This window comes from Rhinoraja longicauda, chromosome 41 (genome assembly GCF_053455715.1).
Source record: "Rhinoraja longicauda isolate Sanriku21f chromosome 41, sRhiLon1.1, whole genome shotgun sequence".
Classification (NCBI taxonomy): Eukaryota; Metazoa; Chordata; class Chondrichthyes; order Rajiformes; family Arhynchobatidae; genus Rhinoraja; species Rhinoraja longicauda.
The window spans coordinates 4,107,688-4,125,145 of record NC_135993.1 but is presented as its reverse complement, the minus strand read 5'-3'; the positions used below and the strand labels follow the sequence as shown (position 1 = coordinate 4,125,145).

General features: G+C 47.4%; 1 protein-coding gene across 1 annotated transcript in view; it reads right to left on the bottom strand.

The window, feature by feature from the left end:
- LOC144611668 (calpain-9-like) overlaps positions 1-15,454 on the bottom strand; it is a 41,034-nt gene extending 25,580 nt beyond the window's left edge. Inside the window, exons 1-8 of the mRNA XM_078430873.1 lie at positions 15,175-15,454; positions 10,140-10,209; positions 7,876-7,994; positions 5,809-5,942; positions 4,753-4,921; positions 3,172-3,243; positions 1,517-1,602; positions 216-287 (exon numbers count right to left, since the gene is read on the bottom strand). Coding sequence (XP_078286999.1) covers positions 216-287; positions 1,517-1,602; positions 3,172-3,243; positions 4,753-4,921; positions 5,809-5,942; positions 7,876-7,994; positions 10,140-10,209; positions 15,175-15,420 — 968 coding nt within the window. The 5' untranslated portion in view covers positions 15,421-15,454. The remainder of the gene's footprint in view (positions 1-215; positions 288-1,516; positions 1,603-3,171; positions 3,244-4,752; positions 4,922-5,808; positions 5,943-7,875; positions 7,995-10,139; positions 10,210-15,174) is intronic.
- Between the last annotated feature and the right edge of the window lie 2,004 nt (positions 15,455-17,458).

Here is a 17,458-nt window from a genome sequence, read left to right as displayed (position 1 = left end):
ATAGTGTTAATGTGCGGGGATCGCTGGGCGGCGCGGACCCGGTGGGCCTGTTTCTGCGCTGTATCTCTAAATCTAAATCTAAAATCCAACCTGCCTCCACACCCCCAAGTCAATGATCACGGAGCTCAGTGGTGTTTCCGACAAGCTGGTAGGGAGTGGGGCTGGGGAAAGGAGGATGGTTGGATCGTTAGTGGGGGATGAACAGAGGTTCTTACCAAAACTCTCCATCGTCCAGGTGTACGGTCTGTAGACGGTGTTTGTCTGAGACCTTGCTCCACTCTGCGGATCTGCACAGGGACAAAGAACATCTTTCAACACAAAGGGTTTTCACACAAAGGGTGGTGTGTGCATGGAACGAAGAAGGGTCTCGACCCGAAACATCACCCATTCCCTTTCTCCTGAGATGCTGCCTGATCCACTGAGTTACTCCAGCATTTTGTGATACCTTCGATTTGTACCAGCATCTGCAGTTATTTTCCTACCGGCAGGTCGTTGAGGCAGGGACTATTGCAACATTTAAGAAACAATTCTACAGGTACATGGCTGGGACAGGTTTGGAGGATATGGGCCAAATGCAGCAGGTGGGACTAGTGTAGATGGGATACGTTGGTTGGAATGGGTACGTTGGGCTGAAGGACATGTTTCCACATTGTTTGACTATAACTTTAATACAATGCTGAAACCCTCACTGTTGGAGCAACTCAAGATTCAGCAACGAACTCGGTCCGCAACACCAAGATACTGGTGCTTTCTCTCGTACTTTCTCTCTCTTTGTTTCTCTCTTTGTTTCTCTCTTTCGCTCTCTCTTGCTGTAGGTCTCTCTCACTTGCTCTTTCTCTCTCAATCTCTCTGTCACTCTCTCACTCTAATTCTGCCTCGCGCTCTCTCTCCCTCTCTCATACTCTCTCTCCTTCTCTCTCTCTCTCTCGCTCTTTCTCTCCAATCTCTGTCACTCTCTCACTCTAATTCTCTCTTGCGCGCTCCCTCCCTCTCATACTCTCTCGTTCTCTCTCTCCCTCTCAATCTCCCTCACTCTCGATCTCTTTCGCACTCTCATTCTCTCTCTCGTTCTCTCTGTCACTATCTCACTCTAATTCTCACTCTAATTCTCACTCTAATTCTCTCTCTCTCTCACTCTAATTCTCTCTCTCTCTCTCTCTCTCTCTCTCTCTCTCTCTCTCTCTCTCTCTCTCTCTCTCTCTCTCTCTCTCTGTCTCTGTCTCTGTCTCTGTCTCTCTCTCTCTCTCTCTCTCTCTCCTCTCTCTCTCTCTCTCTCTCTCTCTCTCTCTCTCTCTCTCTCTCTCTCTCTCTCTCTCTCTCTCTCTCTCTCTCTCTCTCTCTCTCTCTCTCTCTCTCTCTCTCTCTCTCTCTCTCTCTCCTCTCTCTCTCTCTCTCTCTCTCTCTCTCTCTCTCTCTCTCTCTCTCTCTCTCTCTCTCTCTCTCTCTCTCTCTCTCTCTCTGTCTCTCTCTGTCTCTCTCTCTCTCTCTCTCTCTCTCCCCCTCCCTCTTCCCTTACCCGTCACTCCAGGGCCCATTCCACTCCACTCTGCCCCAGGGGTTTCGGACCCGCACCAACTCCACCCGGTCTGTCCGCTGTTGAACCTGGAAGCCACAAATAAAAGCAATCACCAGTCCGCAAACCCCTCACAAACGTCAGCACGTTGCATAGAAACATAGAAAATAGGTGCAGGAGTAGGCCATTCGGCCCTTCGAGCCTGCACCCCCATTCAATATGATCATGGCTGATCATCCAGCTAGTATCCCGTACCTGCCTTCTCTCCATACCCCCTGATCCCTTTAGCCACAAGGGCCACATCTAACTCCCTCTTAACTATAGCCAATGAACTGGCCTCAACTACCTTCTGTGGCAGAGAATTCCACAGACTCACCACTCTCTGTGTGAAGAAATGTTTTCTCATCTCGGTCCTAAAAGACTTCCCCTTATCCTTAAGCTGTGACCCTGGTTCTGGACTTCCCCAACATCGGGAACAATCTTCCCGCATCTAGCCTCTCCAACCCCTTAAGAATTTTATATGTTTCTATAAGATTCCCCCCTCAGTCTTCTAAATTCCAGCGAGTACAAGCCGAGTCTATCCAGTCTTTCTTCATATGAAAGTCCTGCCATCCCAGGAATCAATCTGGTGAACCTTCTCTGTACTCCCTCTAAGGCTAGAATGTCTAGCCTTGCAGGCAAGGAGGGCAGGATCTGAATACAATGTTGGCTGGACTGGAGGGAGTGTTCCTTAAGGACAAGCTGGGACACTCTGGGACCTATTTCCCTGGTGGTCGGAGCTGAGGAGCGACCTTCCGTCTTTTCCCCAGGATAGGGAAGTCTACAACCAGAGGACATTGGGCTAAGGTTTAGTTTAGTTTGGAGGTACAGCAGGCCCTTCGGCCACTGAGTCCATGCCAACCATCAATCACTCTTTCACACGATTTCTACCTTATCCCACTTTCTCATCCACTTCCTGCACACAGGAAGCACTTTACAGAGGGCCAATTAATCCGCACGTCTTTGGGATGTGGGTGGAAACTGGAGCACCCAGAGGAAACACACGTGGTCATAGGGAGAATGTGCAAGCTGCAGAAAGACAGCACCCGAGGTCAGGATCGAACCGGGGTCTCTGGCGGTATAAGGCAGCACCATGCACTGCTCCAGTGGGTGGAGAAATATTTAAAAGAGACTCCATGGTAACATTTGCACACAGGCATGGTGTGTATATTCAGGGACACGAGTTTGATACGGGAAAGTGGCGTTGAGCTGAAAATTATCTCCCAGATCTTGTTGAATGGTGGACAGGGTTCGAGGGGCCGAATGGCCACCTCCTGTCTCTACTTGTGTCGGAAGAACCGCAGATGCTGGTTTACTCAGTAACAGCGTGAAAGGCAGCATCTCTGGAGAGAAGGAATGGGTAACATTTCAGGTCGAGTCCGAGAATGGTCTTGCACCGAAACGTCACCCATTCCTTCCATCCAGAGATGCTGCCTGTCCCGCTGAGTTACTCCAGCATTTTGTGCCTATCTTCGGTGTAAACCTGCATCTGCAGTTCCTTCCTACACGCGAGAGGGTCTCTCGTCAAGCCTTCAAACACAGGTGCAAGATGCAGGGAGCTCCCATGCAGTCACTCTACAACAAACACAAATGCAGTGCATGCAACAGGAACGGCTCACCTGGTCAACACCGGTCACCGAGTATGCATGCCCAGAGATAATGCCTTGTTCACTCAATACTCCCACTGGACCCTGCACAGGGAACAAAGAGTTCAAACGTCAGCCATCTGATAGAGTCATTGGGTCATAGAGCACAGAGGTGGTCAATAGACAATAGACAATAGGTGCAGGAGTAGGCCATTCGGCCCTTCGAGCCAGCACCACCATTCAATGTGATCATGGATGATCATTCTCAATCAGTACCCCGTTCCTGCCTTCTCCCCATACTCTGCTATCCTTAAGAGCTCTATCTAGCTCTCTCTTGAATGCATTCAGAGAACTGGCCTCCACTGCCTTCTGAGGCAGTGAATTCCACAGATTCACAACTCTCTGACTGAAAAAGTGTTTCCTCATCTCCATTCTAAATGGCCTACCCCTTATTCTTAAACTGTGGCCCCTGGTTCTGGACTCCCCCAACATTGGGAACATGTTTCCTGCCTCTAACGTGTCCAACCCTTAATAATCTTATACGTTCTGATAAGATCCCCTCTGATCCTTCTAAATTCCAGGGTATACAAGCCTAGTCGCTCAAGTCTTTCAACATATGACAGTCCCGCCATTCCGGGAATTAACCTAGTGAACCTAGGAGAATTTACAATTTACAGAGTTAATTAACCTACACTTGCACCACCATGGATTTTCCTTTCTAATAATGTGGTTGAACTTTTTTTGCAGTCTTTTATTTTATGTGTAATTAATTCTCGTTGTTTTTGTGTGTTGCCTGAGTCTATGTGACTCTGATGGTGCAAGCAAGATTTTCATTGTTCCTGTACCTCACCCAACTGGTGCATGTATAACAATAAACCTGACCTTGACCCATTATATTCCAATCAAATCAACTGTAGAATTCCCTGAATGAAGGAGGAATATATGATGTATTAGGAAACTCCGACCCAAAAGGTCACCTGTCCATTTCCTCCACAGATGCTGCCTGACCTGCTGACTTCTACGAGCCCTTGGCGTTTGCTCAAGATTCCAGCACCTGCAGTTCCTTGGGCCTCTTTCATAGGTGAATGTTCCATCAGAGGACATAAGTGATAGGAGCAGAATTAGGCCATTCGGCCCATCACGTCTACTCCGCCATCCAATCGTGGCTGATCTATCTCTCCTTCCTAACCCAACTCTCCTGCCTTCTCCCCATAACCCCTGACACCCGCACTAATCAAGAATCTATCGGTCTCTGCCTTAACTGAATCCCCCAGTAGAAAACACTCTTACACCACGATCACACACTGGCCAACCTGAGGAGCACCTTCAGCAACAGACTGGTCCCACCAAGATGTAGCACAGAACGCCACATGAGATCCTTCTTCCCTGTGGCTATCAAACTACAACTCCTCCCCCTTCTGTCATGAGGTAGACTGACTCCCCTCTCCCTCCACCCTCCCCCCATCCCCCAATCTTTGCACATCCCCAATCCTTTCCACCTGTCACTTTAATTTCATGTATTTTGTGTTTTATGACTGTTGGCAGATTAATTTCCCTCCTGGATCAATCGTATCTATCGCATCGTACTATTTCTTAAATGCTGCTCCCAGTTACCGGTTTAGCACAGCAGACGATGGAGCCTTTCTCCAGGAGTTTCTTCAGGAACTTCCAAAGGTCCTTGGGCATCTCGTCCATCTGAAACAACTCCGGCACTCCCCCCGTGAGATCAACCATCGCTTCCAGAGGGAAACCAATGTACAGGGACTCATAGCAGCCCTTCAGCCTGCGGGGCAGTGGGGAGAGAGGAAGGAAAGGCTCGGTTATCTGGCACACGTTGCAATGCACTAAGCACAGACAGACACAAAATGTTGGAGTAACTCAGCGGGTCAGGCAGCATCTCCGGAGAGAAGGAATGGGTGACGTTTCTGGTCGAGACCCTTCTTCAGACCCTGGGTTTGACCCATTATATTCCAAGCAAATCAACTGTAGAGGACAGAATTCCCTGAATGAAAGGAGGAATATAGGATGTATTAGGACACTCCGACCCAAAACGACACCTGTCCATTTCCTCCACAGATGCTGCCTGACCCGCTGACTTCCACGAGCACTTGGCGTTTGCTCAAGATCCCAGCACCTGCAGTTCCTTGGGCCTCTTTCATAGCTGAATGTTCCATCAGAGCACATAAGTGATAGGAGCAGAATTAGGCCATTCGGCCCATCTCGTCTACTCCGCCATTCATTCATGGCTGATCTATCTCTCCTTCCTCACCCCACTCTCCTGCCTTCTCCCCATAACCCCTGACACCCGCACTAATCAAGAATCTATCCGTCTCTGCCTCAACTGGATCCCCCAGTAGAAAACACTCTTTCGCCACGATCACACACTGGTCAACCTGAGGAGCACCTTCAGCAACAGACTGGTTCCACCAAGATGTGGCACAGAACGCCACAGGAGATCCTTCTTCCCTGTGGCTATCAAACTGTACAACTCCCCCCCCCTTCTGTCATGGGGTAGACTGACTCCCCTCTCCCTCATCCCTCCCCACCTTCCCCAAATCTTTGCACGTCCCCAATCCTTTCCACTTCCACACCCCACACTCTACTGCCATTTAGCCACATTAAAGATAGTTTATGAGCAGGCTGATGTTGCGTGCATTCAGCGGCACTTACTTGGCATAAGCTTTCTCCAGGAGTGGGCTCCAGAACTCATTGTTGTCCTTGCTGTGGAGAAAGGCCAACTTGGTGTCGACGGTGGGCAGCCGATCGTCGACTATCACCTCTACCCACTGCCCATACTGCCAGAACTTGGGCAAGCAATAAGACAAGCAAAGTGTTAGAACGTCAGTGGCAACCCAAGACAATTCCTACTTCAAACATCAGCCTACATGCTGTATCTGGGATGGAATTCTAACTTATGCCTCTTGCCCTGGGAAACAATTTAATAGTGCGCGGTAGCGCAGCGGTAGAGTTGCTGCTTTACAGCGAATGCAGCGCCGGAGACTCAGGTTCGATCCTGACTACGGGTGCTGCACTGTATGGAGTTTGTACATTCTCCCCGTGACCTGCGTGGGTTTTCTCCGAGATCTTCGGTTTCCTCCCACACTCCAAAGACGTACAGGTATGTAGGTTAATTGGCTGGGTAAATGTAAAAATGGTCCCTAGTGGGTGTAGGATAGTGTTAATGTACGGGGATCGCTGGGCGGCACGGACTTGGAGGGCCGAAAAGGCCTGTTTCCGGCTGTATATATATGATATGATATGATATGATAGTGCCAACATTAACTTCTCCTGCGAACAACATCAACTGCAGATGCTGGTTGACCAAAAACGACACAAAGTGCTGAAGTAACTCGTGTCCCGACCTAAAACATCACCTATCCTGTCCTCCAGAGATGCTGCTTGACCTGCTGAGTTACTCCAGCACTTTGTTTATGTTCTGCCCGTTAGGGATCTTATGTTTCATAAAATCACTCTAATTTTCCTCAATTCCAAAGAATATAAATCTAATTTATTTTATCACTTGAGATAGTACGACCTTCTAATCCCAGGAAACTGCCTCCTGAATCACATTTGGACTGCTTCCACCGTTAGTATATCCTTTCACAAATGAGAAGACCAAAATCGTGCACATGCTGTTCCAGATCTGATCTCAATCGTACCCTGGAAAGCTGTGACAACAGCTCTCTCTCTCTCTCTCTCTCTCTCTCTCTCTCTCTCTCTCTAAACTCCAGCCTGCTGGCACTAAAGGAAATAATGCCCCAAAAGAAACCGTGGGATCTGAAAGATCAGTCCGCCTAAACCTACCTGATCGCCCGGTTGCTAAACCCCCTCCTATTCCCACACTGACCTTCCTGTCTTGGGCCTCCTCCATTGTCAGTGAGGCCCAGCGCAAATTGGAGGAACAGCACCTCATATTTCGATTGGGCAGCTTACACCCCAGCGGTATGAATATTGACTTCTCTAACTTCAAGTTAACCCTTGCTTTCCCTCTCTCTCTGCATCCCTCCCCCTTCTCAGTTCTCCTACGAGTCTGACTGTCCCCAATTACATTTTATCTCTGTTGGTTTTGTTGTTACTTTCTCCGAGCTAACAAGGATGTAGTCTACATTTTCATTGAACTCCACCCCTTTGTCTCGTTTTCACACCTTACACTTCCTTATCTCTGTGTCTCTCTCTCGCCCTTGACTCTCAGTCTGAAGAAGGGTCTCGGCCCGAAACATCACCCATTCCTTCTATCCAGAGATACTGCCTGTCCCGCTGAGTTACTCCAGCATTTTGTGTCTTTCTTTGAAGGAAAGATTAGTGTTGACACTAATTGATGACAATGATCACTAATTGTTGACATTGATGACAATGATCACTAATTGTTGACATTGATGACAATGAGGATGTGGAGAGAACATTTCCACTAGTGGGAGAGTGTAGAACCAGAGGGCACAACCTCAGAATAAAAGGATGTACCCTTTAGAATGGAGCTGAGGGGGAAATTCTTTAGAGGGTGGTGAATCTGTGGAATCCATGGCCACAGACGGCAGTGGAGGCCGAGTCATTGGGTATAATTAAAATAGAGATGGAAAGGTTCTTGATTAGAAAGTGTGTCAAAGGTTACGAGGAGACAACAGGAGAATGGTGCTGAGAGGGAAAGATAGAGCATCCATGATTGAATGGCAGAATTACAATGGTCTAATTCTGCTACTATGTCTTATGGGCTTTGGACTTAGAATGACAAGAACGTACCTTGAAGCGGAAATATCCTGAGTAGCCCGTCCCGAATCCCTGGTTTGTGGGAATCACCTGCTTCATCACATCCTTGTTGAGGCTGAGACACGCAATGACAGACAGGAACCAGCAATCACCTGAGAACAAGATGGCTTTGTGTAGGAGAAAAACTGCAGATGCTGGTTTACATCGAAGGTAGACACACAAAATGCTGGAGTAACCCAGCGGGTCAGGCAGCATCTCGGGAGAGTGTGACGTTTCGGGTCGAGATCCTTCTTCATTCCGACTATGTCTGAAGAAGGGTCTCGACCCGAAACGTCACCCATTCCTTCTCTCCTAAGATGCTGCCTGACCCGCTGAGTTACTCCAACATTTTGTGTCTACTCTAGATTTTAACCAGCATCTGCAGTTTTTTTGCTACACAATAAAATTGACAGTTAACTTTTGGTAGACAGTGAGAGTGAGTTTTAGAATCTCCGCCCCCCTCTGCCGGTGGCTGTGGTTCCAACTTCATTCCGGCAATGTTGAGCTCCAACTTTTAGAGTGTTCCCCAAGTTCCTGACTCAATAACCTACTCCAGTGCCATTCCTCCTTAATATCATCATCATCATCATCATATATATATACAGCCGGAAACAGGCCTTTTCGGCCCTCCAAGTCCGTGCCGCCCAGCGATCCCCGTACATTAACACTATCCCACACCCACTAGGGACAATTTTTACATTTACCCAGCCAATTAACCTACATACCTGTACGTCTTTGGAGTGTGGGAGGAAACCGAAGATCTCGGAGAAAACCCACGCAGGTCACGGGGAGGACGTACAAACTCCTTACAGTGCAGCACCCGTAGTCAGGATCGAACCTGAGTCTCCGGCGCTGCATTCGCTGCATTCGCTGTAAAGCAGCAACTCTACCGCTGCGCTACCGTGTCGTTATAGCTTCAACCGTCTAAATTCCAGGGAATACATCCTTACTTTGTGAAACCTCTCCTTGTAAATTAATCCTTGGATTCTTCAGACTATTTCCTTGTAAACTCCCGTTCGAACAAGCAAGGCGCTTTTATTGTGTAGGAAAGAAAACTGCAGATGCTGCTTTAAATCGAAGGTAGACACAAAATGCTGGAGTAACTCAGCGGGTCAGGCAGCATCTCGGGAGAGAAGGAATGAGGAAGGGTTTCGACCCGAAACGTCATCCATTCCTTCTCTCCAGAGATGCTGCCTGACCCGCTGAGTTACTCCAGCACTTTGTGTCTATCAGGCACTTTTATGGTCCTGTTTCCCACTCCACTGACCTCTCCTCATCGTTATAACTCTTTGTCCTAGTGAGGTGTTGGGAACTATAACTTTCAAGCTGTTGGATTGCCTCAGCTGATTCTTTGGCCCACACACCCATACCAACCAAGATGCCCCATCCAACCCAGTCCCATTTGCCTGCGTTTGAACCATGTCCACCTAAACCTTTCCTATCCACCATGTACCTGTCCAAATGTCTTTTAAATGTTGTTACAGTACCCGCTTCAACTACCTCCTCTGGCAGCTTATTTCCGAACACTGAACATATCTAAACGTCATTCCCTTATCACGTATCTAAACACTGTAAATGGCTCGATTGTAATCATGTATTTATTGGAATTTAGAAGAATGAGAGGGGATCTTATCGAAACGTATAAGATTATTAAGGGGTTGGACACGTTAGAGGCAGGAAACATGTTCCCAATGTTGGGGGAGTCCAGAACAAGGGGCCGCAGTTTAAGAATAAGGGGTAGGCAATTTAGAACGGAGATGAGGAAAAACTTTTTCAGTCAGAGAGTTGTGAATCTGTGGAATTCTCTGCCTCGGAAGGCAGTGGAGGCCAGTTCTCTGAATGCATTCAAGAGAGAGCTAGATAGAGCTCTTAAGGATACCGGAGTCAGGGGGTATGGGGAGAAGGCAGGAACGGGGTACTGATTGAGAATGATCAGCCATGATCACATTGAATGGTGGTGCTGGCTCGAAGGGCCAAATGGCCTCCTCCTGCACCTATTGTCTATTGCCTTTCCTCTGACTGGTTAGCACGCAACAAAAGCTTTTCACTCTACCTGTACGTGACCATAAACTACACTGAACTGATATCCTCACAAGGTAAATGGGGCTCAGGTAAATGGGGCCCAGTCAACTGACCTCAGTCAGGCTAACGACAACAAACTGAGACAGCAGAAGTAGAAGCAGCTTCATAACTTCTGCTGCCTCAAAAGCAAGAAGACAAGGTAAATGCTGTAGCTTTACTCAGTTCAATGCTCTCACCCAATGCTCCCTGACAGATGTCCGTCCTGGTGGTCCCATCCACGATAAACTGAGGACTGCCGCAAATTTCCTGTTGATAAGAAGATAGGTACAGCTTGAAAATGTTAAAGCTTTTTGGAAGAATTGATGAATAAGACCATACCATTGGATTCAAGGTTGTTTTTATTGGGAGATATTAAAGGAATATTACCAAGGTTAATTTTAGATAAATATCAGGAAAGATTTCTCAAAATACCAATAGCAAAAAAATGTGTAGCGGTCACTTGGAAAGATCACAATGAAATAAGAATTGAAAGATGGTACGCAGAAATGCGTAGTTGTATCCCATTAGAAAAAGCTACTTATAATCTGAGAAATAGATATGATTTCTTTTTGAAAGTTTGGAACCCATTCATTTTAAAATTAGGATTAAGAATTGGAAATATATAAATTCAGGATAGTTTTGATACCCTTAATAAGAAATTAATAAGAAATTAGCCGGAAGTGTTTCCTTCTTGACTCCAGGTTTCTTTATTTCTTTATTTCTTTCTTTCTTTCTTCTTTCTCTCTTTCCTTTTTCTAATTGGGGGGTGGTGGGGAGGTGGGTTGGGGGTGGGGAGATAATACAGAACAATACATGTACAATTGAATTTATAATGTAGGTATCCTTGGGTACTATGAGTTGCAACATGTATGTGCTTTGTTAAAATTTAAATTAAAAACATTTTTTAAAGAAAATGTTAAAGCTTGAGACTCCTGGCAATTGTGTCCGAGTCAACACAAGTTATGAAAAGTCTGAAGAAGGGTCCCAACCCTAAACGTCAACTATCCATGTTCTCCAGGCCTGACCGTTGAGTTACTCCAGCACTTTGTGTCCTACCTTGTCCATTACCCTTCTTCCTACCTCATATTTCCTTTTTAACCCCCCCCCCCTTTCCCTTTCCCCCTGGTCCCATCCCACCCATATCCCTCCCTCCGGCTTTACATTTCACTCCTCCTCTTCTCTCATTATTTGACACCCTTTCATCTCCTGCCTTTGTCAGTTTAGTTTATTGTCACGTGTACAGAGGTTTGCCAATCCCCACCCCACCTGTATCCACCTATCACTTAGAAAATAGGTGCAGGAGTAGGCCATTCGGCCCTTCGAGCCTGCACCGCCATTCAATATGATCACGGCTGATCATCCAGCTCAGTAACCTGTACCTGCCTTCTCTCCATACCCCCTGATCCCTTTAGCCACAAGGGCCACATCTAACTCCCTCTTAAATATAGTTAATGAACTGGCCTCAACTACCTTCTGTGGCAGAGAATTCCACAGACTCACCACTCTCTGTGTGAAGAAATGTTTTCTCATCTCGATCCCAAAAGACTTCCCCCTTATCCTTAAGCTGTGACCCCTGGTTCTGGACTTCCCCAACATCGGGAACAATCTTCCCGCATCCAGCCTCTCCAACCCTTTAGAATTTGATATGTTTCAATAAGATCCCCCCTTAGTCTTCTAAATTCCAGCGAGTATAAGCCGGACTTGCCGGACTTGGCCCCACTCCAGCTCTCCCCCCACTAATCCATCAGAAGGAAGGGTCCTGACCCAAAATGTTGCCTGTCCATTCCCTCCACAGATGCTGCCTGACCCGCTGAGTTCCTCCAGCACTTGTGTTTTGCTCTAAATCGGTAGTCATACTTTGCTCTTATCCCCTTCACCAAATTGCTATAAATTAGTAGCCAGTTCTTTCCCCCTCCTCTTCCTAAATTGTTATAACTTGTTGTAACACCTAGTTCCAACCTCCTGTTCCCAGGTTGTTATTATTTTTAGAACGGAGATGGGGAAAAACTTTTTAGAACGGAGATGAGGAAAAACTTTTTCAGTCAGAGAGTTGTAAATGTGTGGAATTCTCTGCCTCAGAAGGCAGTGGAGGTCAATTCTCTGAATGCATTCAAGAGAGAGCTAGATAGAGCTCTTAAGGATAGTGGAGTCAGGGTGTATGGGGAGAAGGCAGGAACGGGGTACTGATTGAGAATGATCAGCCATGATCACATTATAGTATAAGAAAATAACTGCAGATGCTGGTACAAATCGAAGGTATTTATTCACAAAATGCTGGAGTTATCGAAACGTATAAGATTATTAAGGGGTTGGACACGTTAGAGGCAGGAAACATGTTCCCAATGTTGGGGGAGTCCAGAACAAGGGGCCAGTTTAAGAATAAGGGGTAGGCCATTTAGAACTGAGATGAGGAAAAACTTTTTCAGTCAGAGAGTTGTGAATCTGTGGAATTCTCTGCCTCAGAAGGCAGTGGAGGCCAATTCTCTGAATGCATTCAAGAGAGAGCTAGATAGAGCTCTTAAGGAAAGCGGAGTTAGGGGGTACGGGGAGAAGGCAGGAACGGGGTACTGATTGAGAATGATCAGCCACGATCACATTGAATGGCCTCCTCCTGCACCTATTGTCTATTTGACAGTCCTACCTTGCTCTCCCACCTCTATTCCCAAAGTGGTATAGTGATGGTCAATTCTTTCCCCCTCCTGTTTCCGAGTTATTGTCAACCTTCCAACTTCTTGTCATACCTTGCTACTTCCTGTTCCCAGAATATCATAAAGTTAGGCACACCTCGCTGCCTCCAGTAATGTATTTGCTTAAAGCAGTCTGAAGAAGGGTCTCGACCCAAAACGTCACCCATTCCTTCTCTCCTGAGATGCTGCCTGACCTGCTGAGTTACTCCAGCATTTTGTGAATAAATACCTTCGATTTGTACCAGCATCTGCAGTTATTTTCTTATGCTTAAAGCAGTTGCACGATTATATTTTAAAAGATCGACACAAAGTGCTGGAGTAGCGTCTGAAGAAGGGTCTGGACCCGAAATGTCACACTGCAGAGATGCTGCCTGTCCCTCTGAGTCACTCCAGCGTTTTATGTCTACCTTTGCTGGAGTATATCAGCGGGTCAGGCAGCACCTCTGGAGAACATGGACAGGTGACGTTTCGGGTGGGGATGCATGCAGGTACAGCAGGCAGTGAAGAAAGCCAATGGAATGTTGGCCTTCATAACAAGAGGAGTTGAGTATAGGAGCAAAGAGGTCCTTCTGCAGTTGTACAGGGCCCTAGTGAGACCGCACCTGGAGTACTGTGTGCAGTTTTGGTCTCCAAATTTGAGGAAGGATATTCTTGCTATTGAGGGTGTGCAGCGTAGGTTTACTAGGTTAATTCCCGGAATGGCGGGACTGTCATATGTTGAAAGACTGGATTGACTAGGCTTGTATACACTGGAATTTAGAAGGATGAGAGGAGATCTTATCGAAACGTATAAGATTATTAAGGGGTTGGACGCGTTAGAGGCAGGAAACATGTTCCCAATGTTGGGGGAGTCCAGAAGAAGGGGCCACAATTTAAGAATAAGGGGTAGGCCATTTAGAACTGAGATGAGGAAAAACTTTTTCAGTCAAAGAGTTGTGAATCTGGAATTCTCTGCCTCAGAAGGCAGTGGAGGCCGATTCTCTGAATGCATTCAAGAGTGAGCTAGATAGAGCTCTTAAGGATAGCGGAGTCAGGGGGTATGGGGAGAAGGCAGGAACGGGGTACTGATTGAGAATGATCAGCCATGATCACATTGAATGGTGGTGTTGGCTTGAAGGGCCGAATGGCCTACTCCTGCACCTATTGTCTATTTGACAGTCCTACCTTGCTCTCCCACCTCTATTCCCAAAGTGGTATAGTGATGGTCAATTCTTTCCCTCTCCTTGTCTATTGTCTATTTCCGAGTTATTGTCAACCTGCCAACTTCTTGCCATACCTTGCTACTTCCTGTTCCCAAGATATTATAAAGTTAGGCACACCTCGCTGCCTCCAGTAATGTATTTGCCTAAAGCAGTCTGAAGAAGGGTCTCGACCCGAAACGTCACCCATTCCTTCTCTCCTGAGATGCTGCCTGACCTGCTGAGTTACTCCAGCATTTTGTGAATAAATACCTTCGATTTGTACCAGCATCTGCAGTTATTTTCTTATGCTTAAAGCAGTTGCACGATTATATTTTAAAAGATCGACACAAAGTGCTGGAGTAGGCAGCACCTCTGGAGAACATGGAGAACACCTCTGAAGAAGGGTCTCGACCTGAAATGTCACACTGTAGAGATGCTGTCTGTCCCTCTGAGTCACTCCAGCGTTTTGTGTGTGTCTACCTTTGCTGGAGTAACTCAGTGGGTCAGGCAGCACCTCTGGAGAACATGGACAGGTGACGTTTCACAGAGTGTTGCAGTAACTCAGTGGGTCAGGCAGCATCTGTGGAGAACATGGACAGGACACCACCGCAGGGCAGGGGGACCCAAGGCCAGCGGGCACGGGCAGGGGGTGAAGGGGTGGGGAGGCAGGTGAGCACGGCTTCCACTCTACACCACAGGGCAGGGGAACCAGGCGGCACGGGGTGAAGGGGTGGGGTGGTCGAGCGGGCTGGGACTCTGTTCCTCAGAGAGCAGGGGAACCAACGACCAGCGGGCACGGGGGGAAGGGATGGTGAGGCAGGCTAGATGCAGGAAGATTGTTCCCGATGTTGGGGAAGTCCAGAACAAGGGGTCACAGTTTAAGGATAAGGGGGAAGAAGTCTTTTAGGACCGAGATGAGAAAGTTTTTTTTTCACACAGAGAGTGGTGAATCTGTGGAATTCTCTGCCACAGAAGGTAGTTGAGGCCAGTTCATTGGCTATATTTAAGAGGGAGTTAGATGTGGCCCTTGTGTCTAAAGGGATCGGGGGTATGGAGAGAAGGCAGGTACAGGATACTGAGCTGGATGATCAGCCATGATCATATTGAATGGCGGTGCAGGCTCGAAGGGCCGAATGGCCTACTCCTGCACCTATTTTCTATGTTTCTATGTTTCTATGTGACGTTTCACAGAGTGCTGGAGTAACTCAGTGGGTCAGGCAGCATCTGTGGATAACATGGACAGGTGACGTTTCACAGAGTGCTGGAGTAACTCAGTGGGTCAGGCAGCACCTCTGGAGAACATGGACAGGTGACGTTTCGGGTGGGGACCCTTTTACTCAAGGGTCGTGGACTCTCTGACTTACCTGAGGTCTCTTCCAGCCTGAGACGAGAGTGTTGAAGCGAGCAGCGCGTCCGGGGCCATGCAGGGAGGAGTTGTCTGCAGGGAACTGCAGGTCCTCAAAGAGCCCTTGTCCGGGTCCTGCTCTTGGTGGGGGCCCCAGAGGTCCAGGAATGGGCGCAAGGTTGGAGTTTCTCAACAGCACCGACCTGCTGCCGTAGAATCCCGGCCTGCGGTCGTCGTTGCCGCCGCCCCAGGGCACAGGGTACATGTTGCAAAAAAGGGCAGAGCTCCCCCAACTTACACTCCCATGCAGGAAGAGAGAGAGAGAGACCAGGAACTGCAGCAACGCGTCAGGGAGAGAGGGTGGGGCAACCTCTCTGTCCAATGTGCCACTCCATCCACAAGCAAAAGGCAACCAGCCAGCCTGGCCTGCAAATAGACACCAAAATGCTGGAGTAACTCACAGAGTGATAAGCAGCATCTCTGGAGAGAAGGAATTCGGATCGAAACCCTTCCTCAGCCTGAAAGCCTCACAATATACAATAGAAAATAGGTGTAGGAGGAGGCCATTCAGCCCTTCGAGCCAGCACCGCCATTCAATGTGATCAATAGACAATAGGTGCAGGAGTAGGCCATTCGGCCCTTCGAGCCAGCACCGCCATTCAATGTGATCATGGCTGATCATTCTCAATCAGTACCCCGTTCCTGCTTTCTCCCCATACCCCCTGACTCCGCTATCCTTAAGAGCTCTATCCAGCTCTCTCTTGAATGCATTCAGAGAATTGGCCTCCACTGCCTTCTGAGGCAGAGAATTCCACAGATTCACAACTCTCTGACTAAAAAAGTTTTTCCTCATCTCTGTTCTAAATGGCCTACCCCTTATTCTTAAACTGTGGCCCCTGGTTCTGGATTCCCCCAACATTGGGAACATGTTTCCTGCCTCTAACATGTCCAACCCCTTAATAATCTTATACGTTTCGATAAGATCTATCGAAACGTATAAGATTATTAAGGGGTTGGACATGTTAGAACCAGTCGCTCCAGTCTTTCAACATAGGACAGTCCCGCCATGCCAGGAATTAACCTAGTAAACCTACGCTGCACGCCCTCAATAGCAAGAATATCCTTCCTCAAATTTGGAGACCAAAACTGCACACAATACTCCAGGTGCGGTCTCACTAGGGCCCTGTACAACTGCAGAAGGACCTCTTTGCTCCTATACTCAACTCCTCTCGTTATGAATGCCAACATTCCACTCACCACCATTTGTAACCCACAGTTTGGCTCAGAGAATGCAAAGACTCAGATGGTCCTGGCCATTTGGATGTCACTGTGATGGATGTTTCTTCTTTGTTTTGTGTTGGTTTGTGATTGTGTGTGTTATTCTTATTTTTATTGCCCTTATTGTTGGACTGTGGCTAATGGAATCTCGTCCAGAAGACATTTTTGGATGACAATAAAGGCTATTCTGATTCTGATTAAGTTGGAAAGGACGCTAAAGAGATTCTCTGGATTTAAGATTGACACCAAATGCTGGGACAACTCAGCTGGTCAGGCAGCATCTCTCCAGATGTTACCTGGCCCGCTGAGTTACTCCAGCATTTTGTGTCTATTTTTGGTGTAAATTGGCACCTGCAGTTCTTTCCCAAACATGTTACCTGGACTTGTGTAGGAAGGAACTGCAGATGCTGGTTTAAACCGAAGATAGACACGGCAAGTTACCTGGACCTGGTGCCTTGAGTTCCATCAGCTAGGAAGAAGTGTTCCTAACTGAAACGCACCTATCCATGTTTTTCCAGGGATACTGCCTGTCCAGCTGTTACTCCAGCATTCTGTGTCTTTCCAGGCTCAGGTTCCATGTAGTTCACCTCTACCCCTTTGCAAACATTGGAATTTGTCTATGAAATTTATGTACTACATTGTTGGTACCACAAAATGCTGGAGTAACTCAGCAGGTCAGGCAGCATCTAGGAGAGAGGGAATGGGTGACGTTTCGGGTCGAGACCCTTCTTCAGACTGACTACATTGTTGAGAACTATATTCTGCACTCTGTATCTTTTAAATGTTGTTGTTGTACCTGCATCAACTACTTTTCTCAAGAACAGCTTCCTGTTATTCGGCTTCTGAACGGTCCTTCCATCGGTTGGAGTACTGTCCAATTCACCTCTACCCCATTGTGGACATTGGGCTTTTGTCCCTGGAACTGGTGCGCTACATTGATGAGAGCCATGTTCTGCACTCTGTATCTTCCCCTTTACTCTATTTAATGATCCACTTAATAACCATCTCTAATCGACCTTGAGAAG